Source organism: Chanodichthys erythropterus, chromosome 3, assembly GCF_024489055.1.
Source record: "Chanodichthys erythropterus isolate Z2021 chromosome 3, ASM2448905v1, whole genome shotgun sequence".
Classification (NCBI taxonomy): Eukaryota; Metazoa; Chordata; class Actinopteri; order Cypriniformes; family Xenocyprididae; genus Chanodichthys; species Chanodichthys erythropterus.
Window position 1 is genome coordinate 30,802,591 of NC_090223.1, and position 26,232 is coordinate 30,828,822.

Sequence of the window (26,232 nt, forward strand, 5' to 3'; positions counted from 1 at the left end):
CCACACTGAGGTAAAAGTGTCAGTGTCACTGTATCTGGCCCAGGCCACTGATACCAACAGTACACATTTTAGAGGAAGCTGATGAGTAGAATCAGGCATCAATCAGGTGTTCAATTAGAAAAAAGGGGGGTTTAAAAACGATTTCTACCTGATAAGGTATATTAGAGCTTAGCATAACTAGAAAAATGTATATTCATTGCAATGCCCAAAATGACACTTTTAAAATTAGGCTTTGTCATACCGTACAGGTTTTTCAAAACAGTGGAAACTCTGGTCCTTAAAAGGAAAAAAGGGGGTGTTGAGTGGGTGAACTAAAGTAGCTGTTTTGGCTTATTTAAAGCACTGAGCCTTTAAACTATCATTATGGATACTTTAAAATTAACATTAAATTAACATTATCCCTTAAGTCATCTTGATTGTAAAAAGAGAACGTTTTACATATAAAGAGTTAGTTCACCTCAATATTAGCATTCCTTTATTATTTACTAGTTTTTTATGTATATGTTATATTTAGCAGAATCTTTAATCTGATCTTGACCATATATGTAGATGGAGATCAGGGGCTGTGGAGCTCTAAAAATGACAAACAAGCACCACAGAAGTATCCTATATATCTTATATGCTATTTTGCAAGTCTTTTTATGCCATATGATTGCTTTGAGTGAAGAGCAGACCAAAATTTAAAGCATTCACTGAAACTATTACCTTAAAGGGATAGTTCACCCAAAAATGAAAATTTGATGTTTATCTGCTTACCCCCAGTGCATCCAAGATGTAGGTGACTTTTTTTCTTCAGTCGAAACTAAATTATGATTTTTAACTGCAACCGCTGCCGTCTTTCAGTCAAATAATAGCAGTAGATGGGAACTTCAACTATAACAGTAAATAAAACTTGCTTAGACAAATCAAAATTAAAACCTGCGGCTCGTGACGACACATTAATGTCCTAAGAGACAAAACGATCGGTTTGTGTGAGAAACCAAACATTATTTATATAATTTTTACCTCTAATACACCACTATGTCCAACTTCGTTCAGCTTCCGGTTAGTGAGGTCAAAAAACGTGTTCTGAAGACGGAAGTGATGTCTCGCCCATATACTTCAATGAGCGCGAGACATCACTTCCGTTGTCAGAGCACGATCAGACCTCACTAACCGGAAGCTGAACGAAGTTGGACATAGTGGTGTATTAGAGGTAAAAAATTGTATAAATACTGTTCGGTTTCTCGCACAAACCGATCGTTTCGTGTCTTAGGACATCAATGTGTCGTCACGAGCCACAGGGTTTAATTTGGATTTGTCTATGGAAGTTTTTTCGACTCTTATTGTTCAAGTTCCCAATCACTGCTATTATTTGACTGACAGACGGCAGCGGTTGCAGTTAAAAATCATAATTTGCGTTCGACTGAAGAAAAAAAGTCATCTACATCTTGGATGCCCTGGGGGTAAGCAGATAAACATCAAATTTTCATTTTTGGGTGAACTATCCCTTTAAAAATCATACTTGACATTCATAGTCACCATCCGTGTTCATTCTATGAACTTTCTGCTAGACTCAGGATGAACTTCCGGGATAAGGATGAAATAAAACAATTTAAAATAACACAAAAAACCCCATTAAAATAGTCAACTAAAACAAATCCACCCTCAACATCCATTTCCTTTGAAGATCCAAGGCTCCCATGGTCTCAGAAAACCTGGGTAAGAGGCTACCTAATTGTAAAAGTGATTTCGTTAATTACAAACAGGAAAAGGCATGTAATCCCTGAAGAATACTCATCGCTTAAAAAATATATTTTTTAAACTTAATTATTTTCATTTTATCTATAATTAGTTATTTGAATTTATGGACATTACTAGTTTCTGTAATTTATTCAGATATTGTTATATAAGTCAATGGAATCTAAAAGGTTGAGAAACTTTGGTAATAGATTAAACTTGTCATTTAAAAATGTAGTTTCATCCAAGTGTTGGAAAAAAAAGGTACAAAAGCTGTCACTGGGATGGTAGTACCCTTTAAAAAGGTTTTAATGTGTACCATTTAGGTACTAATATGCAGTCTTTAGGTACAAATGTGTACCTTTTGAAAGGGTACCTCCCAGTGACAGCCTTTGTACATTTTTTCCTGAGTGTATAGTTACAAAGTAACACCCTACACTTGAAATGTTTTGTGTCACGTTCTAAAAATGCTCAACATCTCCACCTGGTGGGAACTAATGGGACCATTCCTTTTTTTTTTAAGCATATATAATGACCACCTTCCCATAGAGTTTGGTTAAACCCTGCCTAAAATGTTCAAGTGACCCTGAAGATCTTGATAAACCTGTTCAGGTCTTTAAATGGATGGTCCACCCAAAAATTAAAATTGTCATCATTTACACACCCATGTTGTATAATAGATGATATTTTGACGAATGTTGGTAATCGAACAGCTTTGGTTCCCATTGACTTCTATTTTATTTTTTTGTCTATGCAATGGAAGTCATTGGGAACCAAAACGTTTTGATTACCAACATTCTTCAAAATATCATCTATGTTCTACAAAATAAAGAAAGTCAAGCAGGTTTGGAACAACATGAGGGTGAGTAAATGATGACAGCATTTTAATTTTTGGGTGGACTATCCCTTTAAGTACAGTTGAAACAATATAGGGTTGGGCCTTTGTTCAAATAATTTTACACAAACATCTAAAACATTTTTTAGACCTCACTCTGCTGATAATTGAGGAATCCGAACACTCAAAATCTATAAATCAAACCATTTAATTTACCATATTAAAAGAAGCAGAAAACAGCTGACAATACTGGCACTTGTTTGTTGCATCCTACTAGTCTGATGGCAGATCACACAACAGGAACATGAAATAAATTTCAACAACACCATCAATCAATCACTGTACTCAAAAGGTTTTCCAAGGACATCATCATGTGACTTATATTCTACTCAATCCTGTCCATTGGGGTCTCCCAGCACGGCACATTTTAATTGTCTCTATTATCTAGAACAGCTGGTTCGACTCTGATGTTCAGTGATCAGGAGCAGGAAAACTGTGACTGCACGTCACGACGAACAGAGATTCCATCCCATGAGTCTTTCATATAGTTTCAGTTCTTTTTCTTTTGCCTGCTGAGGCAAATAAAGCACCAATGCCTCACCTATTATGAACACGCATGTGATTTCGACAGGTGTAGGCATCCTTAAAGCTACGCGCGCACACCGGACAGTCAAACAGACGTAGCTGCAGATGCACTCGGCTGTGGTTCCTCAGAGTCCCGTCGTTGTTGAAGCGTTTCCCGCACTGGGCGCAAGCGTACGGCTTCTCCCCTGTATGAATGAGCATGTGCACCTTTAGGCGTGAGTGATGAGGGAATAGTTTTCCACACTGCGGGCAAACATGCGTCCCAGAACCTTTGCCTCTTCCATGTCCTCTTGCCCTACACTGCCTGATTTCTCTGCTGAACGCTGCGTGACGTAGGGGATTGACCGCAACGTTAGCTATACCGAGATGACCGTTGCTGTTGATAGTGTCGTTCCTGACTGATCCTAAGTCTGTGTTTTGATGAGCGCTGTTGTAGTTGAGATGAGCTATGCCTGATTCAGGACAAGTGGTCTTTGACGCATTTGGGGTTATTTTAATGATGGACTTTTGCAAGGTTTTAGGCTTTAGCTTCACACATTTAGCTGATTCTAGTTCAGAGGAATTCGATGTATTGAAAACTTTAAGATCAGATTTGTGAGTATTATCAGTAGTAGCAGAGTAATGAGGTAACGGACTGTAGACGGATGCGTTAGCACGGGTGGATTGTGAATTGAGGCTTTCAAAAGGCTCAGTTTTTACACCACAAGGAAATTCATTTAAAGTGGATGTTTCAAAGTCTTCATCTGTTTGAGCCAGTGTGTTTGGTATTGGGGGACAAGGTAAACTGATGTCTGATTCGGTCACCAGAAGCGAATGGCTGGAGAACTCTTCCACTTTCGTGCTGGTGGGCTGTTCGTTTTGTACCTGGTTCTGGTTCTGATAGATCTCTGTTGGCAAAGTTTCCGTTTCAACGCTAGAAGTCCAGTTTAGATGCGGAGGTGGAGATGATGGTGCAGGATTTGAGACGGCTGGACCTGTAAAAGATGAAGGGTCTGAGAAGATCAGGTGGAAACATAGTATCTAAGACACTAACTCATTTAGGTCAGTCAGAGTTGACCGAGTTCACGGAAAATCACGTAGTTTTGATGTTCACAGACTCTGATTCCATCCAGTCGGATGATATCAAACATGTTTGATATTTTGATCTGATTTTAGAACACATATTGTTTTCATTTGTCATGCATCTCCTAGCAACAAGGCACATGTTTCTGTGCGACTTTGTTGAAAGTCTGGTTGTGTCAGTGTGTGATCCTCAGCCCAGTTTTTCTCTCTGAAATCATATACAAAGTAGGAAAATGTATGATGCCTAGTGATTTAAAATTTGTTTCCCCTCTGGAAAATCAAAGAAAAAATCTTTTCGAGGACCTCGATCGGTTAAGTGAATGACATATTAAAGCTTTTTGATTTAAAAGCTTTAATATGTCTTACAGATTATACATTTTTAATATTTTCCAATTGTAGATACACTGAGAAATTTGTTTCCTTCACGTGCAAATGGTTTCATGTACAAATATTTTCATAACAGGTCCTTAAAGTTAAATATTTCTAGACATGAGTGGTTTTGGGTCCTTATTTACATGAATAAAAAAATAAGGATTCTACAAAATGAGTCTTTTTCTTTAAATATAAGCACTGAGTGTCAAATTTAATATTATCATGAGCAAAATCTGATATATTATTATTTTAGTTGGCTATGATACAATATTTTTTTATACAATATTTTTATCCACAATATTTAGTACAATATTTTGCTCATTTTAAGGCACTACCTTGACAATACTGGCTATCCAGGAGAATCCTGAAAAGTCTAATGGTTCCCTACATTAAAATAAATAAATAAATAAATAAACATTACAATCATTTAAACATGTAAATGATCATTTTTAATGGATAAGTTGAAGTATATAGTGACGGAAAGCAGTCAACAGGTAAATGTGTAGAACAGAAATCTAGACAAGGCAACCTTAAAAAAGTAAAAATTGTTTTGGTTTTGTTTTTTTATTTTGAATCACTACACAATTGCCATACTTTCCTCTGTGTTATTTCATAGTTTTGAGTACTTATATTTGTTTATATAAAAGAAATATTTATACAAATGAACGATAAGTTGTGTCCAAGCTGGTCATTTATATGGACTGTGCGTAAAATGGATGTACGTGATTAATCTGACTTGAGTATTGGTTTATACATATTGTTATACAACATTATAAATAGTATTTACATTAAATATGTGTTTGTTTACTGGTTTACAGATGTCCTTACAACAAACAACAGTAAATAACGGTCCTTACAAAACCTTACCATAACATTGTAAACATCGTTTCCGCAAAATTACTACAGTAAAACTATAATGCATTTATATGAGATCTCTTTCAAACTGTACAGGAAGCTTTCAGAGTTTGTGTTTTATTGTGTTTTCACTTTTTAATGATATGAGTGGCTTACATTTTTACTGTTGCTATGGTATTTTGGAGGAAACTATGGTTTCCATGGTAATTTTTTAAGGAAGGTAAATAAACCGCTGCCCTCGGCAGAACACTTTTTTTTTTTTTTTTTAATGAAAGGACTATGTACCGATTGACTCGACGATTTTCTCAATCTCCTTCAGTCTCCGTCTCAGATACTCGTTGTCCTTCTGCACGCTGTCCAGCTCTTTCTCATACTGCAGGACAGTCCCGCCGACCATGTCCATGATCTCATTGAGCGCCGCCATCAAGCGCTCCGTCAGAAACGTGTTGATGACCTGCAGCTTCGTCATGTTGCTGTCGGTTCGCAGTAAATGCAGTTATTTTATTCTCGGCGGAAAGTAAGATAGAATGTAAACACGCTTCTCTGTTGTCATATGACCACGTATATGTTCCTCTTTAATCACAGAAATAAACCGATTCAGCGCCTACCAACGGAGAGGAGTGGTAAGTACAGAAAGGGCTGAAGATGGTACCATAATTTCCTACAAAATACTAGTTACTAGCGTAAAATCATAATCATAAACAAATCCGAGATTTTCCTTAAATCGAGTAACATTTCAGAACGTGCAAGAAAGCCATATTTTATTTGTAACTGACCGTAGTGACCATGATGGTTTATTGAAATATCAGGGCTATAGTTTCCATGGTACATTTTTGTTAAGTTGGTCTGAAGGTGGAAACCTTTATAATTATATGTATGAAAGCCCGGTGCTGCCTCAGTTGAGTAAAAAATATGATTTTGTAAGTCAGAATGAGAAACTCTCACATGATGATGACTTGTCTCAAAATGATGTGAAACTTCCCCATTACTTAACACCTCATAATAATGAGAAACATTCTCTTTTTTATCATCTTATTTTTATCTCATTATTATGAGAAAGCTTCGTGTTATGCGAAACTAAGTCATTATTACAAGAAACTAAGTCATTATTATGAGAAAGTTTCGTTATTTTGAAAAACAAAGTCATTATTATGAGAAGGTTTCTCGATATTATAGAAAATGAGTCATTATGAGAGTTCAAGTCATTATGATAACGTTTCTCAAGATTTTGAAAAACAAAGTCAATATTATGAGAAAGTTTCATTATTTTGAAAAACAAAGTCATTATGAGGTTTCTCGATATTATAGAAAATTAGTCATTATGAGAGTTCAAGTCATAATGATAATGTTTCTCAAGATTTTGAAAAACAAGTCATTATTATGAGAAAGTTTCTCATTTATACTTCATTTTCAACTAAAAAAAGAAAACTTCATACATTTTGGCTGTTCATTTCAAGGACAGGGTTTTGGGGGCCTTAAAACGTACTCGGTTACTAACGTAACCTCGGTTCCCTGAGATACGGAACGAGTACTGCGTATGGGGAAAGGTCTCCCTTTTTCCCCGCTGCTGAAGCCTTTTTCAATAACGCAGTGTAACTGCACCGTCATTGGTTCACTCATAGACAAGTTGTTGAACCAATGGCGGCGCGGCATAGCTGCGCGGCCTATGGCGACAAAGCGCGCGAATATTCCCGCCGAAATGGGCGGGGTATAGGGCTATATAAGCAGGCGTTTCGCCATAGGATTTCAGTGTCAATCGACTGAAGCGACGACCCTGAGCCGCAGCCTCGTGGCACGGCAAGTGACGCAGTACTCGTTCCGTATCTCAGGGAACCGAGGTTACGTTAGTAACCGAGTACGTTCCCCTTTCGATACTTCACTCGTACTGCGTATGGGGAACGAATTCAACCACGCCGTGCCACGGCTGGGAACGATATAGCTTGCATTTGGCCACCCAGAGGGGGGCAAAAAGGACAAGCGGAGGCAAAGCCTAACCGAACCCATGGTTACACTGAAGGAAGATACTTCCTATGGTGGCGTGAAGCGGGACCTGTTGGAAGCCGCTAATCACACCGACAGGACCCGAGCTTGTAAGGTCGGGACATCGAGGTGATAGAACCTGACAAAGGTGGACGGCGAAGACCAGCCGGCCGCCTCACAGATGTCTTGGATGGAAACTCCGTTGGACCAAGCCCACGAGGAAGCCATTCCTCTAGTGGAGTGGGCCCTGACTCCTATGGGGCAATTGGTGCCCAGTGAGGAGTAGCACAGGTTAATAGCATCCACTATCCAACGGGAAATGCGTTGTTTCGAGACCGGAGACCCTTTGGTGCGGCCGCCAAAACAAACAAAGAGCTGATCCGACAGTCTGAAAGACTGTGATCGGTCTATGTAGGTCCTCAATGCCCTGACTGGGCAGAGTAGCTGCAGCTCTGGTTCGTCCGCCGAGGGAGGAAGAGCAGAGAGCGAGATGACCTGAGCTCTAAACGGAGTTGAGAGCACTTTAGGGACGTAGCCATGCCTAGGTTTCAGAACGACCTTAGAGTCACCAGGCCCGAATTCGAGGCATGCAGGGTTCACAGAGAGGGCCTGCAAATCGCCAACACGCTTTACCGATGCTAGTGCTAGTAGCAGAGCGGTTTTTAGTGTTAGGGGCCTGAGGTCGGCTGAACCCATTGGTTCAAATGGGGCTCCTTTCAAGGCCCTGAGGACCAACGAGAGGTCCCAGGAGGGAATAGTGAGAGGGCGAGGAGGATTCAAACGCCTAGCACCTCTCAAAAAACGGATCACGAGCCCGTTTCGTCCCACCGATTGGCCAGCAATAGGAGCGTGGAACGCTGCAATGGCTGCTACGTAAACCTTAAGCGTGGAAGGGGAGCGCCCCATTTCCAAGCGTTCTTGGAGGAAAGACAGTATGGAAGATACGTCACTCTCCACAGGGTCTATGTTGCGTGTTGAACACCAATCAACAAAGACTGACCACTTCTGGTCGTAGAGGCGCCTCGTAGATGGGGCTCTAGCCTGAGAAATGGTATTTAGGACGTCCTCGGGGAGGCTAGTCGGCTCCCATCGAGGGACCAGAGGTGCAGAGCCCAGAGCTGCGGCTGTGGGTGCCAGATTGTTCTGTTTGCCTGAGAGAGGAGGTCCCGTCTCAGGGGAATCGGCCACGGGGCTCTTAGAGAGAGCCTGAATAGCTCTGAGGACCAAACCTGGTTCCTCCAGAGCGGGGCCACCAGAAGGACTCTGTGCTGGTCTTCTCTGATACGCCTGATGACCTGGGGGATCAGTGCGATCGGAGGGAAAGCATAAAGGAGCGTGCTGGGCCATGTGTGGGCCAGAGCATCTACTTCCTTCGAGAAAAATGTTGGGCAATGAGAGTTGTCTTCTGAGGCGAAGAGGTCTACCTCTGCCTTCCCGAAGAACTCCCAGATCGTGAGGACCACTTGGGGGTGGAGCATCCACTCGTCGGAGGGGGATGTTGCTCCGTGACAACATGTCCGCACCCAGATTGTTCCTGCCAGGAACATGAGTCGCTCTGAGCGACTGAAGCCTCGGAAGAGCCCATTCCAGCAGTCGTTTCGCCAGAGCGCATAAGCGGCTGGACGAAAGACCGCCTTGGTGGTTCAGGTATGACACCACCGTCATACTGTCTGACCGAACTAGAACATGACGTCCCGTCAAGTAAGCCTGAAAGAACTGAAGGGCTTTCATCACTGCTAGCATCTCTAGACAGTTGATGTGTAGATGGCTTTCCTCGTGGCTCCACGAGCCGAAGGCCGGTCTGCCCTCGCACACAGCGCCCCAGCCCAAGTTGGAGGCGTCTGTTGAGAGCACCGTCCTCCGTGAGACCGCCTGTAAGGGGACTCCGCGTTGGAACCATACTGGATCCATCCAAGGTTTCAGGGCTAGAAGACAGGCCCGATTGACCTTGAGACATAGGCGGCCGTGCCGCCATGCGCTGGGAGGAACCCGGAACTTCAACCAGTACTGAAGAGGCCGCATCCGAAGAAGGCCTAGCTGCAGCACCGGGGAGGCGGAAGCCATCAGCCCTAGCAGCCTCTGGAAAAACTTCAGAGGGAGATAGGCTTTGTTCGTGACAGATGCCGTGAGCTGCTGAATTGCCAGGGCGCGCTCTGGCGAGACTACTGCCGTCATACGGACCGAGTCGAAAACTGCTCCCAGAAACGAAATTCGTTGAGTGGGGCATAGCGAGCTCTTGGCTAAGTTGACCCTGAGACCCAGGCATTGTAGATGGCTGAGGAGCACGGATCTGTGGCGTTCCAGCTCGTCTCGCGAACGGGCTAAGATGAGCCAGTCGTCGAGGTAATTCAGAACCCGGATTCCCATCTGTCTCAGAGGGGAAAGCGCCGCGTCCATGCACTTGGTGAAAGTGCGGGGAGCCAGAGACAGCCCGAAGGGCAGGACCGTATATTGGTATGCCACCCCTTCGTATGCGAATCTCAAGAATCGTCTGTGACGGGGGGCTATCTGGATGTGAAAATACGCATCCTTCAGGTCCAGCGAGCAGAACCAGTCCTCGGGGCAAATGTGCGCGAGGATCTGCTTCAGCGTCAGCATTTTGAACTTCCGTCTCATGAGGGAGTGATTCAAAAGCCTGAGGTCTAGGATGGGTCTGAGACCGCCATCCTTTTTGGGGACCAGAAAGTAGCGGCTGTAAAAGCCTGTCTCGCTCTCTGACGGAGGAACCATTTCCACAGCTCCTTTTTCCAGCAACGACATGACTTCGGCCCGGAGGACATGAGCGTCGTCCGGATTGACCGATGTTTGAAGCACCCCGGCGAAGCGGGGGGCCGTCGTGCAAACTGGAGCGAGTAGCCCTGGTTTACGATCCCCATGACCCATTCTGACACATCGGGGATGGCCTGCCAGGCCTCGGCCCGAGTGGCTAGGGGTTGAATAATGTTGGGTGACAGACCGCCGTTGAGAGGGTCGTACACCGCGAGGGGTGGAAGAGGAAATTTGCTCTTTTTGTGATGAGGTAAAAATTTGTCCGCCGTGAAAACGGCGTTTAGGTGGGCGCAACAGGTGTGGGCCCAGCTGTCACTTGGAGTATGTTTCCCACGCCCGGAAATAAACGAGGCGGAGGGGAAATTACCCGTGGGAGCTTTTGGGGTGGTCCGGTCGTAACGGGACGGTCCCCCATCCTCTTCCTGTCCGACGAATCAGGACGACTTCGGAGGCACCGGGTCCAGCACAATCCTGGGCCGGGGTCCCTGGCGCCTCGGGGAAGGGAGGGCGCTTCGCAGGCGCGAGCGCTGGCGATGCTCCTGGGGCGGCGCTGCCTGTGTTGCAGGTGGGGCTGGTTTGTTCTGCTGAGCCGGCGCAGTCCTGGGGCGGCTAGACGCAGAAGCGGAGCTGGAGCGCTTAGGCAAGAAATGCCTCATAGCCTGAGACGATTTCTGCGCGGCAGTAAAGCGCTCAGTGAAGCCATCCACTGCAGGCCAGAAGGCGAGACCGGGGCGTCTAAGAAGGCCGTCTTGTCTAGGTCTTTGATCTCCGTTAGGTTGAGCCACAGGTGGCGCTCCAACACGACCAGGCTGGCCATGGAACGACCGATGGCCTGGGCCGTAGCCTTCGTAGCTCGCAGGGCAAGATCCGTGGCGCTGCGGAGATCTTTGAAGGCTGGCGCGTCGATTCCAGACTCATCCAGAGAGCGGAGGAGTTTGGCCTGGAATGCTTGAAATATGGCCATGGTGTGGAGCGCAGAGGCAGCTTGGCCCGCCGAGGTGTAAGCCCGTCCAGCCAGAGTAGAGGTGGTCCGACAGGGCTTGGAAGGAAGGGCCCTCTTCGTCTTCCAACCCACAGCCGCGGGAGGACAGAGGTGAGCAGCCACCGCTTCATCTAGGGGTGGCAAGCGCTCGTATCCCTTCTCCTCGGCGCCGTCGACGGCGGTGAGGGCGGAGCGGTGCGTAGTGTGGAGGCGGGCAGAGTAAGGAGCGCGCGCCACGGCTTCGTCAGCTCTTCGTGGACCTCAGGAAAGAAGGGCGCTGAACGCTGGCGAGGTGCTTGGCGGCGGCCTGGCAGAAACCATTCGTCCAGGCGGCTGCGAGACGGCTCCTCTGGAGGGGCCCACTCGAGGTCCAGCTCTTCAACGGCTCTAGACAGGATGCGGAAGAGCTCGGCATCCATGCCCTGGCCATGCTCGATGGGTTCCAAGGGAGGCGGTGGAGCGGGGTCTTCCGGCTCGCCAGCCCATCCTTCCGCTTCGGAAGCCGCAAGAGACATGGAGTCGTCTTGTTCGTCGTCTGTTCCCCGAATGAGACGAGGTCACTCGCTTCTGCGGAGGGACGCTGCTCAGGGCGAGAGGACAGAACTGGAGAGAGTTCCCTGGGAGGAGAGGGCGAGGCACGCGGGGGCTGGGCCGGCGTGAGCTCGCTCAACTCCTGGCGCTGAGTCGCTCTACCCCGCTGTCTTTTCCTCGCCGGACCGCGGGAGGAAGGAGACGGGAGGGCGCGAGCGGCGAGATCGCCCTCAGTGAAGAAGGCGACCCGCGAGCGCAGGGAAGCGAGACTCATACACTCGCAGTGCGGGCATGAGTCTCCAGCGAGCGCGCCGTCTGCGTGGGGCTTGCCCAGGCAAGCGACACACTCGCTGTGTCCATCGTCGTCGTGCAGGGGGCCCTGCAAGTACCACATGAGTGGCGGGGCATCGTGAGACGCCGCTGCCGTGAAAACGGCAATTGGGTGGCTCTTTTAGAGCGGCGAGGGCCGCGGAAGCTCTTAAAGCGGTGAAAACCGCTGGAAATCGCTCTTTTAGAGCGGCGTTTAAGCCGCGGATGAAGCTCTCAGGCGGCGCGCCGGATGGCGGCAGGGGACGCACAGGAAGCGGCCGGAAGCGGGAAGCGGGAGGCGGCGGCTCGGCGACGGCGCTAGAAGCTGCAGTCCGCGAGGGCGCCGGCGCTTTCTTCCACCGGCGAGTCCAGGCGAGTCCGCTGCGGGAGCCTCTTCAGACGGCGGCGAGAGCAGAAGGCGGCGAGCTTCTTCGGCTTCAGGCGGAGATCAGCGAAGAGAAGTAGATGTCGTCGCTGAAGGAGAAAACACTGAAATCCTATGGCGAAACGCCTGCTTATATAGCCCTATACCCCGCCCATTTCGGCGGGAATATTCGCGCGCTTTGTCGCCATAGGCCGCGCAGCTATGCCGCGCCGCCATTGGTTCAACAACTTGTCTATGAGTGAACCAATGACGGTGCAGTTACACTGCGTTATTGAAAAAGGCTTCAGCAGCGGGGAAAAAGGGAGACCTTTCCCCATACGCAGTACGAGTGAAGTATCGAAAGGGAACACAAACGGGTTTCAAAGTACAAGTTTTTGAAAACAATAGCATTATCGTCTCTGTGTTTACTACAGAAAAGCACATTTTTGTGAAAACGGTGACAAAGGAAAAACTTTTTGATTTTAAACAGTACTTTGTTGTCCTGTAAACACCCTGAGTCATTATTATGATAACGTTTTTTTGTTATGAGAATGGGAAGCTGTCATTCCTTTGAGAAAGTTTCTCATTATTATGTTTTTTTTTTTTTTTTTTTTTGCCCATTTCTGCAATTATGAAAATATGGTTTTGTAAGTCATAATAATAATAAACATTCTCATAATAATGACTAAGCATATAATGAGAAACTTTCTCATAATCAAGCTGTTTTAGTGGAAAAACCAAATAATTATGACTCATAATGAGAAACTTTTTTTTTTTACTAATGACCACCTCATAATGAGAAACTTTCTCATAATATTGACTTCACATCTCATAATAATCAGAAACTAAGTCATTATTACAAGAACTTGATTGTAATAATGCTTGCGATTTGATTAATCATACATAAATCTACTTTATTCATGTTCTTATTTCTATAAATCCAAGATTTGTAATCTCAGCTGAACAAGCATTATTTTCAGGAGGAACACACTGAAAAAACAACAAACAGTATTCTCAAAATGTTGTAAAAACAGAAGTAATTTATTGTAAAAATTAGTATAAAAGACGAAATCAGTTCAAAACTTCAAACATCTTACATTTCAATGGGGTGGTAAAATATTTAGTAAAATTATCTTTATTACAGTTTTCCTTAATATGAATCATGCCTTAGCTAGAAGTTCAATAACATCCCATTGTTTTGTTTTTTTAATACAATGATGAAACCAAACATCCATTCACCAGTTACTAACAGGTTGAAGATTGTTACAGTTTTTCCAAGCCTATAGGATTTTACGCTTTGTCTGTAACCATAATCAAAAGGCTTAGATGACCAACTGCATATGCATACATAATTTATCTTAACCCACTCCATATGATGTTGATTTTGATGAAACAATTACTTTAAAAACAGACCAAAAGACTGAATGTTACACAACCACTGTGGTTCACTCAGCGCTTCGCCAGCGCAATAGCCAGTGTCCATACTGACTGAGAACGGTTTAGTGGTTTTCACACAGTTTTTCTCGTAATTTCTTTCATTCGTCTCTTCTCAGCACTGCCAAAGATTAGTACATTTCCTGCAGGAATAACACAAAGATGATGTTTTGCTTTCCTCACATTTGAACAGACTGAGTTGAACAGACTGAGCAGAAAATGCTACAGCAAATATATATGTATATATAAAAATCAGAGAACAAATGATAATGTCATGATAACGTCAACATTTACCATGTTTCATCCGAAGGTGCTTTAGAAGGGCAGATGTTGTGTACTCTTTGCGACCACGAGATATGACGGCCCTACACATAATGCACACTGCTTTGCTACAGTCTCCTTCTTTTAGAGAGAAATACTTCCATACAGGGCTTGATTTGGCTATTGTCCTCTTTTGCATTTCACAGCATTTACTGCTACAGTAGGACCTGTTGGTGCATAATATGTTGTGGTATGAAACGTGATTGGCATCATAAGATGAACTGCTGTGCTGGGATACTGTGGGAGGAGCTTCACTGCTAGTGTATGTCGGCTGGTTTGGGAGTTGTGATCTGTAGGGGTCCGATGTCCCTAAAGGCAAGTCTGGACTGCGTGGGGACCAGCTGTGATATACATCTTCAGTGCTCCCCATTGCATCGCCTGAACACAAGTTAGAATTCATGAATTCAACTTTGATTTTAGTTGGGAAATGACAGTTTGTCATCTCATCCTCAACAGGATTTGTGTTCTGTTCGGTGTGATCAGCGCACATGTGTGAGCCCTCGTTGTTGTTGGCTTCTGATGGCAAAGCTTCAGATTCCTGGTAAGCGTCAGCAGAGTACTCAGGCTTTTCCGGTTTTATGAGCGGATGTTGTTCGCCGTGTCTCTGGCATCGGTCCTGTTGGATCTCATCAAAGGTTTGTGGCTCCTCATTCTGGCTGCAGATCCATCCAGGTTGCACAGGGGAGATGGGCTGATAAGACTGCACAGGAGCTTAAAGAAACATAAAATGAAAAAGATCCATGTGAACCTGTAATGTGACTACAGCTCCAATAACTGATGGATATTGTATTAAACACACCTTGATGACTTAAAGGCACAATGTGTAAGATTAAAATATCCAAAAACCACTAGAACAATGTTATATATTTTGTTGACTTGTGTACTTACATTATCCTAAATGTTTCCAAGAATGTTTAAATTCAGAGGAATAAGCTATTTTAACCAGGACACGGACCCTCGGTTTCCGGTTTTATTTTGTAGAAACCATGCAAACACCAAAGACGCTTTAATATATTATGTGTTTTATTAGACAGGTGAGCAACTGTTTGGATACATTCATTGACAGAAAACTAATCAATGTTATGAAGCTCAACACAGTAAGTCTTATTGATTAAATCTCTTTTTCTTGATTTATGGTGAGTACCATGTTTTACCATGCCTAATATCAATCTACCTTACTGCATTAAGTGTCTCATAGAAGCCACCGGGCAAACACAGAGTAGCATTGTAACAACTTTCAACACGCAAATTTACCTAATATGATAATAAAAGTTCCCCGGCTCTCAAGCCATGTGTTGCGCTCGTCTCTCATTAGCAATTGCTCCAGCGGCCTCGTTCAACTCTCACAGCACTCGACCCTGCTCTGCTTCATTTTACATTAATGTTAATAATCTCATTCATGAACATGATTTGAGCCCGAGTCACATTCCAATTCTTTTCCACCAGCTGTAGACCTGAAGACAACACCTCCCATGATGGACCCTTCACTAAGCCCCGCCCTCCTTAGTTACTGTTGCTACGCCTGTCAAGCTTTCGTGCCTGGCAAGTCTACTACAGTATATATGCACCGGTGTCAGACATTTCCAAGGAGATAATTAGTCATTTTTGGCGAACAGAGCAAGACAAAAGGGACTGCAGTATGCATTCGAGGGATTTATCCACGACATAATATGCAACCGATTAGAAAATAATTTGATCAAAATTGAAGCTAAAGCTCCAAGCGCAAGCAGCAGCTGCCTCATACACTGACCATTCAAATGGGAAACACACAAATTGAGGAACAGCTTTGTTCATTCACAGCAGTTTAAGTGAAATTTGTGAAAATAACCTAATAATTATAAATCAAACAGCTTATCCATAAGTCTTGTGGAATAAACACAAGACGTTAGCCTGACTACTTTGCAGTGATAACATTCTCCCGCTTATATTTTTAGTGTGCCAGGCTACTCAGTCTTGCCTTTAATCGTTTTATTTTACATTCAAATATATGTATTATGAACAAAGAACCGTCATTATTTCCAAGCAATGATGTGCTGAGTTAGCTAGCTAGCTAATATACCCGTCAGATTGTCCTACCCGGGCTTACTGCATGTGCGCACATCAATATTACATAATTGTTGTCATGATAAATAACACAAAATTACTGTATGTGCATTATTGTAAGGGTAGGTTTAGGGTTGGGGTAGGTGTAGTAGACATTGATAAAGCACAATCTGATGGGTAACATTTTTCGCTATCGATTTATACTTGTTCTAATGATTAACGCTATATCATATTGTGCTACCACTACTGTACTTGGATTATTATAAGGGTAGGTTTAGGGTTGGGGTAGGTGTAGATGTTAATAAAGCCATAAACCACGTTAATATTGCGCTGGACGCACAATCCGTTTCGCTGTCAGATTTTGCTAACGTTACCTACTGTTTCAATGGGAGGTAGCAAAATCTGACAGGGTAGCACAAATTGTCAGAACACCGGCATTTCTCCCCTTGGGTTTTAGGTTTCAGGAAGGAAAAAAAATTCCACCACCCCATCCAAACTTTTAGGATACCGGGTATCAGATTTACAGAATCCCTACGCACAACGCTTCGGCATGTTTCCCTCGCTCGAAAACTTGACAGACCTCCCGCGCCTAGTTACGGTTGCTAAACCACTATTGGCCTGTGGCGGTTTTCAGGCGTGTCTTAGCGAAGGGTCAATAGGTTGTTTGCACATGACGTCACAGCAGCAGCGCGAATGAGTCTGGAGGGCAGGGAGTGTATTTTCTATATAGGAATCCTATCAAACTCAAAATTCGTATGTTTGGGTCGTTTGCGGTTGCTCAAATCGATAAAATAGAGAACCCAGAAGGTGTTTATATCGTTTACACAACTTATACCGTTTTTTATAACTTATACAGTTTTCTAACTTTAAAGGTTGTCGCCTTCATTAGCGTTTTGCATCTGCTGATACTGAAATGGATACCTGCTTACCTTATTTGTTTTTGACTTGGTTAAATATCCACATTCTTTATGGTATTGTTTGCAGGGAGGAGAAGATATTGTATCTTATTTAATTATAATTTGGTGTTTTCACTTCAGTTTTGTAGTATTCTGTTCACAATGTTGATCTGGTTACCATGAGAACAGTGTCACATGCTGCTGCTTCAGCCATCATATGGTAGAAAATGTCCAAATAAATAAATAATTGTTTAACAAGCTGACAGAAGTCGATTCAGCAACAAAGACAACACTTTCAAAAACATTCAACTATGTGATTATTTTACTGAGTGATAGCGAGTGGGTTAAATCAGTGACATTATTAGATTTGATATACGCCGTCTTCCCGTCACCTCCTCAACCTGCTTCCCTTAGTGTGTTTTTACACGTATTAAAAGGCAACGATTGTATTACACTGTCCAGTTTTTTCTTTGAACGATGATGTGAGCTCCTGTTGCAATTCTCGATTCAGCATAAATGACCTACAATGGCGACATTTTTCACAATCGTGACAGAAAATCAAAAATACTGCCATAACTTAACTAGTAGAAAGGCAGCGCTATGTAAACAAACCCAGACTAGAACTGAACGCGGCGTGACGCCAGCTTTGCATTCTCTATATCTATCTCCTCGATGGCAGGAAAGTCTTTCAATTCAGTGGGAAAGTAGCTCATCTTCATAACATAAAGATCACGTCCAACATATGTTGTGATTTTCTGTTTATACCTTTCTAAACCAGCACAGAAAGGACTTTGCTCCATCTCTTCCATTCTAATTTTCACTGCTTGCCCTCCACCGGTATTTCAAGCGTCACCAGAACCACGTGATTGGAAACAACCTATTCCACAAAATCAAGGCATCATCCTTTGTTTTGAATAAGCGACCTCTAGCGGCGAAAATTTACATATTGTGCCTTTAAAGATGCACAGATGTTGTTCCTGTGTTGATTTCCAATTAAAAAAGGTGCACTCCAGTCTTCACCTTTTTAATATAATAGCCATAATAAACATATTAAGATATCTCTTCTTCCATATTGTGACACATCTGTATGTCATGGGTTATCGAAAAAGAAAACAATGTAGGGCAAGTGCACAGTGATTGACTAACATTTTTGGTCCGTTTTTCGGAAAGATATAAAGATACATTTTAAATTCGAATGTTTAATAAAAGATAAGTTGTCAACATTCAGTATTACACTAGCATAAGTTAAGTTAAAAAAAAAACGATTAGGCCTATATACATACATACTATATCCTTCATAATATTATTCACACATCCTCGAATTACATGTAATCAAGAATAGTTTCATTTATGAATAATCTCGTGGCTACGACTCGTGACCGCAACCAAAACACGCACACAAAATGACAACAAATCCAGGATTTTCTGATGAAAGCCACACTCCAGATCCAGTTAAAATGTTATGATAGATCAATGGTCATTAACTCTTTTAAACATAGAGGGAAAAACATTCACCGTGACATTTTATGGAGTTTAATCGTCTTACCAGCATTTGCGCGTTCACTGAAGCACCCAGAGTCTCGTAACATTTCTTTCAGTCGCTCGTTTTCGCTCCTGATTCGCTCCGTTTCCTCCTCATACTCCCGAACCGTTCTGCCGACAGTGAAGATGATCTCCTTCACAGCAGCCATCAAGCGCTCGGTCATGAAAGTATTCAGACGATCAAGTTTAGTCATTTTACTATATTAAGATAGCTGTATTTAAATGATAAATACAGACAATACAGGTAGCGATAACAGCAGAGACGAGCGCGTGAAAGTTCCCCCTTTAAAATCAAACCACCAACACATAAGGTTGCTGTGCTAACTGAAGTGTCTCTAGCACCCTTCACAGGACAGGAGGAGGCAGTACAGCTTTTACTGTACAGCTATAGGCCAAATAACGTCATCATTCATATTATTTACACCGATGAGCAAAAACATGACCGCCTGTCTAATATGCTGTTGGTCCTCCGCTTTCTGCCAGCGCTGACATACCAAGGCATAGACTATACAGGTGTCCTGTGGTATCTGGCCTGGGCAACACCTTAAACTCTTCATTATGTTCCTCAAACAATGTGTGCAGTTTGGTAGGGAGCATTATTCTGCTGTATTATTCTGGAGGCCACTTCCACCAGGAAACACCGTTGTCATGAAGGGGTGTTCCTGGTCTGCAACAATGTTTAGGCAGGTGGCACATGTCAAAGATATGTCCACATGAATGGCTGGACTTAGGGTTTCCCAGCAGCCTTCATTGCCCTTGTGCATCGATGAGCCTTGGGCGCCTAACACCCTGTTGCTGGTTTGTGGTTTGTCCCTTCTCGGGCCACTGTTGGTAAATTCTCACCACTACTGACCGGGAGTGATGAAATATTTTATATATCCTATAGAAAACAATTGTAGAATTAGTTTGCTTACTAGAAAAGCCAGAAGTGTTTTGAGGCCTCATTGCCTACATGACTGTGATTACACAGAAAAAAAAAACTGCTTTTGTAGAAGCATCTAAGTCAGGGGTTTTCCAGTAAACAACAGATGGCTGTGAAAGACCAAGAACATTATTAAGAGGTGTGAAATAAATGTCACTTGGAGGCTTCTTGCCGCTGAGAATGGGTTGATTGTCCTTGTTACAACGTTAAAGGATTAGTCCACTTTTAAATTAAATTTCCTGATAATTTACTCACCCCCATGTCATCCAAGATGTTCATGTCTTTCTTTCTTCGGTCGAAAAGAAATTGTTTTTGATGAAAACATTCCAGGATTTTTTTTCCTTATAGTGGACTTTAATGGTCTCCAAACGGTTGAAGGTCAAAATTACAGTTCAGTGCAGCTTCAAAGGGCTTTAAACGACACCAGACGAGGAATAAGGGTCTTATCTAGTGTGACACACACACACACAAACAAAAAATACACCAATACACCCTTAGTTTTCTCTATCCTTTGTTTTTATTCTCAATCTGGAGTTAATAAACTTATGCTATGATCTGTATAATATAACAGGCCAAAATGAACCATTCCATAAAAGTATTTAACATTATCAGATTCAGTCAACTTCGTAAAACACTGTAAAACATATTTACAAAACAAATAAAACATATGTTGTAACTTATAAAAAAACAACACTAAGATGTAAACGATAACTTCTAGCAATTTGTGTCTTTGACTTTGCTGTGTCCTGCTTCTTCCCAGTGGAACTCTCTCACCTCTGTGTCTGAAACAAAAGCGTTATATATATATATATAAAAAAAAAGTTATAAGCTTTAAAGAATGAGCAAAAAATACTTGCAAATTCAAGGCTTTTTAAGATCTTTTTAAGACCTGAAGATACAATAATTAGTACTGTACTCTAGGGGTATACGATATTTACAGAAATAATGTCTATATTTTCTGGAATCTTGTCATTAACAATTAGATGATATATTAGATGAAATTTTTAAGACATTTTAATGGCCTTAAAATCAGGAGATTCAATTTCTTTATAATGACCCGTGGGAACCCTGCTATGGTTGGGTCTTTTGATGCTTTTTTGGGATTTATGAACAAGTACCTTGCTTTGTGGCTGCAACATTTTCCTCAGTTTCATCATTAACAGGGCTCTTTGCTGATGGCTGTCAATAAAAAAAAATAATGTCAACTCTGTTCTCTTATAAGAATAAAGCTTCTTGTTTTTTTGGGGGAAAAAAATCACTTTACCTCAAGGCTAGCTTTATCCTTCACTGATGTCTCTCCACTTTGTATTCTTCTCTTCGGCCTTTTCGGTTTTTCCTGGTCTGTGTTAATTGACGTGTCCCCTTGAAGACATGAAAAAAAAAAAAAAAACCATGAACAGCTCACACAAACCTCTCATTTTGATGAATTACATGGGTTTCTGCAGGTTTTATGAAGGTAAATTTAAGACTTTTTTTTAAAGACAAAAGTAAATAAAAAGTAAGGAATAAATTGAAGGGAACACAATATGTCAATATGTTCTCTAAATTTAAATGTATAGGGAGAAACACAATGGCCCTTATTTCCAGGTTTCTATGAAAAACTTGCCATTTATCAATACGGATGTGAGCGGTGGCTACAATCAAATCTCACATCACGTTTCAAGTCGAATGCAGAAGTTTTAGCAATTTTGAGGCGTTTTTGGTGTAAGATCAATTTCTCTTTCATGAGATTACTTCCTCTTCTTGGCCAGGTTACCTTTCTCCATGTTGCAAACTCTAGGGGCGAGGCTTCTAAAACATACATTTATATGGGTGTGATATTTAAATAATTGTTTTCAGCCGCCACATTTATTAGCATCCGATCATTCATACAATGGGATTGGCAATATATAAATGTTTTATAAATCACACTTGAACCCTGTCGTAAGATGATTTGTGCACTCAGATCTGCGCTCGTTTATACAGTGGGTACGGAAAGTATTCGGACCTCATGATTCTCATTTGCTCTGACATGCACTGTGAGCTGTAAGGTCTTATATAGACAGGTGTGTGGCTTTCCTAATCAAGTCCAATCAGTATAAACAAACACAGCTGGACTCAAATGAAGGTGTAGAACCATCTCAAGGATGATCAGAAGAAATGAACAGCACCTGAGTTAAATATATGAGTGTCACAGCAAAGAGTCTGAATACTTAGGACCATGTGATATTTCAGTTTTTCTTTTTTAATAAATCTGCAAAAATGTCAACAATTCTGTGTTTTTCTGTCAATATGGGGTGCTGTGTGTACATTAATGAGGAAAAAAAATGAACTTAAATGATTTTAGCAAATGGCTGCAATATAACAAAGACTGAAAAATTTAAGGGGTCTGAATACTTTCCGTACCCCCTGTATGTTAGATTGATAAAAGATTCTTAAATCAAGGTGTATTTACTGGATATACAAAAATAACATAACATATGAATTCTTGTTTTCTGTGAAATTCATCAAAATGAAGTGAGTTTATGATTAAAACAAGAAAAACAAGAAAAAAAAATCAATGTAATTTAAAAGGAAGTTTTCATAACTCATTGACAGATACTTGTTTTTGTTTTAAGCATAAACTCACTTAATTTTGTTCAATTTTTCAAGATTTCATTTTACATTTGCATCTCAAGCAAATGTATCTTGATTTAAAGATGTTTAGATATTTGTATTGGAAATGAGATCAAAAATACTTTTGCAATGCATGCAACATTTACAGCCAAAACTTTACGAATTTAAGACTTTCTAGATCTTTTTTAAGGCCTTGACTTGTGTAAGGGCAAATTAAGACTTTTTAAGACCTTTTCAGAAACCCTGATGCAAGTAAAATAAAATATAGTAAACAAAACAACAACTAATAAATTCACCATGGTATGCAAATGTGTGCTTTAAAAGGCGATTCTTCTGGATGAATCCCACATTACAGTGATGACACCAGAATGGCCTCTCACCTGTGTGGAAATTAAAAAACAGAGGCATGAGAATGAGCATAAATAATTATCCTGGCTCTTGTCTGTGACTAGCTTGCATTGAGTTGCAATGTTTTGCACACTGACCTGTGTGAGTGTATTCATGTCTGCGCAGTGTGTAGGAGTTGCATAAAGTTGCCCTGCAGTGCTGGCAGACATGTATTTTTGAACTAGGCATCTCTCCTTCACCTAGCAAGTCATCATCCATAATCAGTGACTATACAAATGAGAGGAAAAAAACAGAACACCACTGCTTAGACTTAGTTCATCGAAAGTACTGCTATAGACATTTCATTCACAATAAATTTACATTCAGACAAGAGGAAGTAGAGTTAAGGTAATCTCAGTAGGGACTGACTGACAGTTCACAGCAATTTACAGCATTATAAGCAAGCAAATCATAAAGGATTAGTTCACTTTAAAATGAAAATTACCACAGGATTTTCTCACCTTCAGGCCATCCTAGATGAATATATCTTTCTTATTTCTGGTGATGAACACAATCAGAGTTATATTAAGAAATATCCTGATGCATCCAAGCTTTATAATGGCAGTGAACAGGACCAACAAGTATTAAACTCAAGAAAGTGCATCCATCCATCCATCATAAACATATTCCACACAACTCCGGGGGTTAATAAAGGCCTTCTGAAGCGAAGCAATGCATTTGTGTAAGAAAAATATCCATATTTAACAAATTATAAAGTAAAATATCTAGCTTCCGCCAGACCGCCTTCCGTATTCAAGTCACGAAAAAAGTGTAATGCCTCTCGCAGTTCAAAGTGCTAATGCTACGTCCTTCCGTGTTCAACTTACAACTTGGCCCCATTAACTGCCATTATAATGCTTGGATGCGTCAGGATTCAGGATATTTATTAATATAACTCTGATTGTGTTCATCAGAAAGAAGAAAAAATGTATACACATAGGGTGGCTTGAGGGTGAGTAAAGCTTTGGGTAATCTTCATTTGAAAGTTAACTTATCCTTTAAGTTACTGTAGGCTACTAATAAAAACAATATTATCTGACACATAACATAATTAAACAACTTAATTGATAAGATAAATTAAGTTGTATGTGCATACCTTAAAAAAAGGATAAATCTGTATTCAGATTTCAGAATGAGCACTTCGACATTTGCCTTGATCCTGTATGCAGCTCGCTCAGTTTTAGCAGGGACATTTCCCGACGTATAAATAACTTTTTATGTGCTTAGGACATTTAATAACCATTTACATGTATCTGCCTTGTAAGAATATACAGAGAGACTTCGGATAAACACTGACTCATTAGGTAACGTTTACTCATTGGAATTAGATGGCGCAGTGGCTTCATTAGGGCCCAAGCGAAAATTCGCGCAGGGCCCTCTTGTTCTTCTAAGGATTATTATTATTTTTTTTTTTTTTTTTTTTTTTTTTTTTTTTTTCTTCCGTCTTCCGGGGCTTTTTGGGGGCCTTAACATGCTCAAAAACTCTTGAAAATTGGCACACACATTGGAATCCGCGGCCATTAGGACGCCGGAGAGGCTGGTACCCGGGCGTGGCAGGGGGGCTCGACAGCGCCCCCTTGAAAAAAGTCTGAAAATTTGGTCCATATATTAAACATGCTTGCACGTATTAGTATGAAACTCGGTACACATATAGACCTCATCGGGCCGAACAACTTTCGCGCTCTAAGTTAATCGCCACGCCAACAGGAAGTCAGCTATTAAGGGTTGTTTGAAAAACGCATGCTCTGGAATTTGATATACTCCTCCTAGACGATTAATCCGATCGCCACCAAACTCGGTCAGCATGAAGTCAAGACACTGATGATTAAAAATTGCCAGGGGATTTTTGATATCTCGAACGGTTTGGCCGTGGCGAGGCAACGAATTTATGGCGAGAAAAAGGAAACAGGAAATGTGTTATAACGTCTTAATACATATATTGATCTTTATGAAACTTCACGAGTGTGTTCGTTATAGGAGTCTGATCACATGGATGTGACTATTGTGAGTCAAAGTTATAGCGCCACCAACTGGCAGCAGGAAGTGTATCACTTTTTGAAATGTTTTGAGATCACCCTCTTATTTTTACCTGATTTGCTTCAAACTTCATCAGTGTAATGTCAATACACAGCAGATGTAGACCTATGACAGGATTTTTGATATTTGAAATATTGTTGCCATGGCAACAGGTCAAACTGTAATAATATTCTTGAGTGTTTTTGAGGCTCTTAACATGCTTCAAATTGCATGAAACTCGACACACACATCAATATTGTCAACCAGTAGACATGGACAAAGCCATAGAAATGGGCGTGGTGGAGGGGCTCAGTAGCGCCACCTTTTGACAAAAGTGGGGGTTCGTTTTTCCTACAGTCACCAAACTCGGTACACATATTATTCTCATCAAGCCGGACAATTTTCTAATTTACATTCATTAGCTCCGACCAACAGGAAGTCAGCTATTTTGGTTTGAATGTTAATTTTTTGAAAAAACAGGCTATGAATTTTATACTACTACTCCTACAGGGTTTATCCAATTTACACCAAGCTTTTTTTAACTTGTTGCGAACACATTGAAGTTGTTTAATTGCAAACGGATTTTGGATATCTCAAACGGTTTGGCCGTGGCGAGGCAACGAATTTATGGCAAGAAAAGGGAAACAAAGTGTTATAACTTCTGCATACATTAATTGATTTTGATGAAACTTTGGCTCAGTCTTCGTTGTACAAGGCTGATCACATGGATTTGAGAATTGTGATTCAAAGTCATAGCGCCACCAACTGGAAGCAGAAAATGTGTCACTTTCAGCATACATTGAGATCACCCTCTTATTTTTACCTGATTTGCTTCAAAATTCATCAGAATAATGTTAAAACTTGGCACATGTAATCCTTTGAAAATGGGCAGGGAGGAGGGGCTCTATAGCGGCACCTTGTAGTGCAGTAAATGTGGAGTGAATTTGACATAGTCCTTTGATGTTTAACCGTTTTAAGTGCCTATTGCCCGCTGTGCACAGTTGCCCTGAAGCCACCGGGGTGGCGGTGCCACCGGGCTTGGGCCCGCCATCGCTGCTCGCAGCTATATTTTGTTTTGATGTCATGAGAAAATTCAGTTCTTCATTGTTAGCAAATTTAAGTTTGTAACTATAGCGTATATTGCATCTTGGCTAGCATTGCAGTAGAATGTGTCAGTGTGGACACATTGTCTATGCTGGGTGTAGTTCTGCCTGGATGTAGTTTTAGTTGGTGCAACAGGAGCAAATATTTATGGTAAGGCTGAATGTAGCAGAGTCCAGAGTAGAGCTTGAACCCAACTTTTTTACATCCAGCTAGTGCAACGGGCCCCTGGAAGTTTTTACATTCCAGTATTAAACCAAAAAACAGCTTTAAATATATTTATAATATCCTTTAAATGTAAATAATCTAATAATAGGGAGTCCTGAAGAACAAATTTCAGAATGTGACATTCAACAATGGTATTTACCTCATTTTGGATACGTGAGCGCCTCTTCCTCATCCTCTTCCTTCCTTTTCCATGGGTTTTGGCTTTCACACTGTCATTAGACACAGTTCGGTTGCTGTGAGGTGGACTGAAATCATCAAACATATTTCTGAGAATGTTGTATTCTGGGTGAGCTTTGATGGAGCAGGTGTCTGATGTTGCCGTCACTGTCCTTTCTTGATCAGCATCACACTTTGGGAGACTTATTTCTTCCTTCTTACAGTCTG

At 41.9% G+C, this 26,232-nt stretch overlaps 3 protein-coding genes across 3 annotated transcripts; all 3 read right to left on the minus strand.

The window, feature by feature from the left end:
* Window positions 1-2,773: 2,773 nt before the first annotated feature.
* On the minus strand, window positions 2,774-5,974 carry LOC137017452 (protein krueppel). Its single transcript, XM_067381735.1, has 2 exons — window positions 5,714-5,974; window positions 2,774-4,113 (listed from the first exon to the last, which is right to left on the minus strand). The coding sequence occupies exons 1-2, from the start codon at window positions 5,895-5,897 to the stop codon at window positions 3,152-3,154; spliced, it is 1,146 nt and encodes a 381-aa protein (XP_067237836.1). The 5' UTR covers window positions 5,898-5,974; the 3' UTR covers window positions 2,774-3,151.
* A 7,419-nt stretch (window positions 5,975-13,393) lies between these two features.
* si:dkey-93n13.2 (uncharacterized) lies at window positions 13,394-19,962 on the minus strand. The gene is made up of 3 exons (XM_067381736.1): window positions 18,604-19,962; window positions 14,092-14,829; window positions 13,394-13,940 (listed from the first exon to the last, which is right to left on the minus strand). Exons 1-3 carry the CDS (start codon window positions 18,791-18,793, stop codon window positions 13,873-13,875), a joined length of 996 nt encoding a protein of 331 aa, XP_067237837.1. The 5' UTR covers window positions 18,794-19,962; the 3' UTR covers window positions 13,394-13,872.
* Window positions 19,963-19,969: 7 nt separating this feature from the next.
* Window positions 19,970-26,061, minus strand: LOC137017454 (zinc finger protein 281). Its single transcript, XM_067381737.1, has 7 exons — window positions 25,988-26,061; window positions 22,965-23,001; window positions 22,602-22,731; window positions 22,413-22,496; window positions 20,786-20,883; window positions 20,640-20,700; window positions 19,970-20,303 (listed from the first exon to the last, which is right to left on the minus strand). Exons 3-7 carry the CDS (start codon window positions 22,720-22,722, stop codon window positions 20,236-20,238), a joined length of 432 nt encoding a protein of 143 aa, XP_067237838.1. The 5' UTR covers window positions 22,723-22,731; window positions 22,965-23,001; window positions 25,988-26,061; the 3' UTR covers window positions 19,970-20,235.
* Between the last annotated feature and the right edge of the window lie 171 nt (window positions 26,062-26,232).

Coding starts and splice junctions, on each gene's coding strand:
- LOC137017454 (XM_067381737.1), bottom strand. CDS start 22,722: ATGGATGATGACTTGCTAGGTGAAGGAGAGATGCCTAGTTCAAAAATA. Junction 22,497..22,601: donor ACATGAATACACTCACACAG/GTCAGTGTGCAA, acceptor ATTTCCACACAG/GTGAGAGGCCATTCTGGTGT. Junction 20,304..20,639: donor TGTTGCAGCCACAAAGCAAG/GTACTTGTTCAT, acceptor CTTTTGTTTCAG/ACACAGAGGTGAGAGAGTTC.
- si:dkey-93n13.2 (XM_067381736.1), bottom strand. CDS start 18,793: ATGACTAAACTTGATCGTCTGAATACTTTCATGACCGAGCGCTTGATG. Junction 14,830..18,603: donor CAGTGAACGCGCAAATGCTG/GTAAGACGATTA, acceptor TGTTTCTTTAAG/CTCCTGTGCAGTCTTATCAG. Junction 13,941..14,091: donor GCACCTTCGGATGAAACATG/GTAAATGTTGAC, acceptor TTATTCCTGCAG/GAAATGTACTAATCTTTGGC.
- LOC137017452 (XM_067381735.1), bottom strand. CDS start 5,897: ATGACGAAGCTGCAGGTCATCAACACGTTTCTGACGGAGCGCTTGATG. Junction 4,114..5,713: donor GAAAATCGTCGAGTCAATCG/GTACATAGTCCT, acceptor CATCTTTTACAG/GTCCAGCCGTCTCAAATCCT.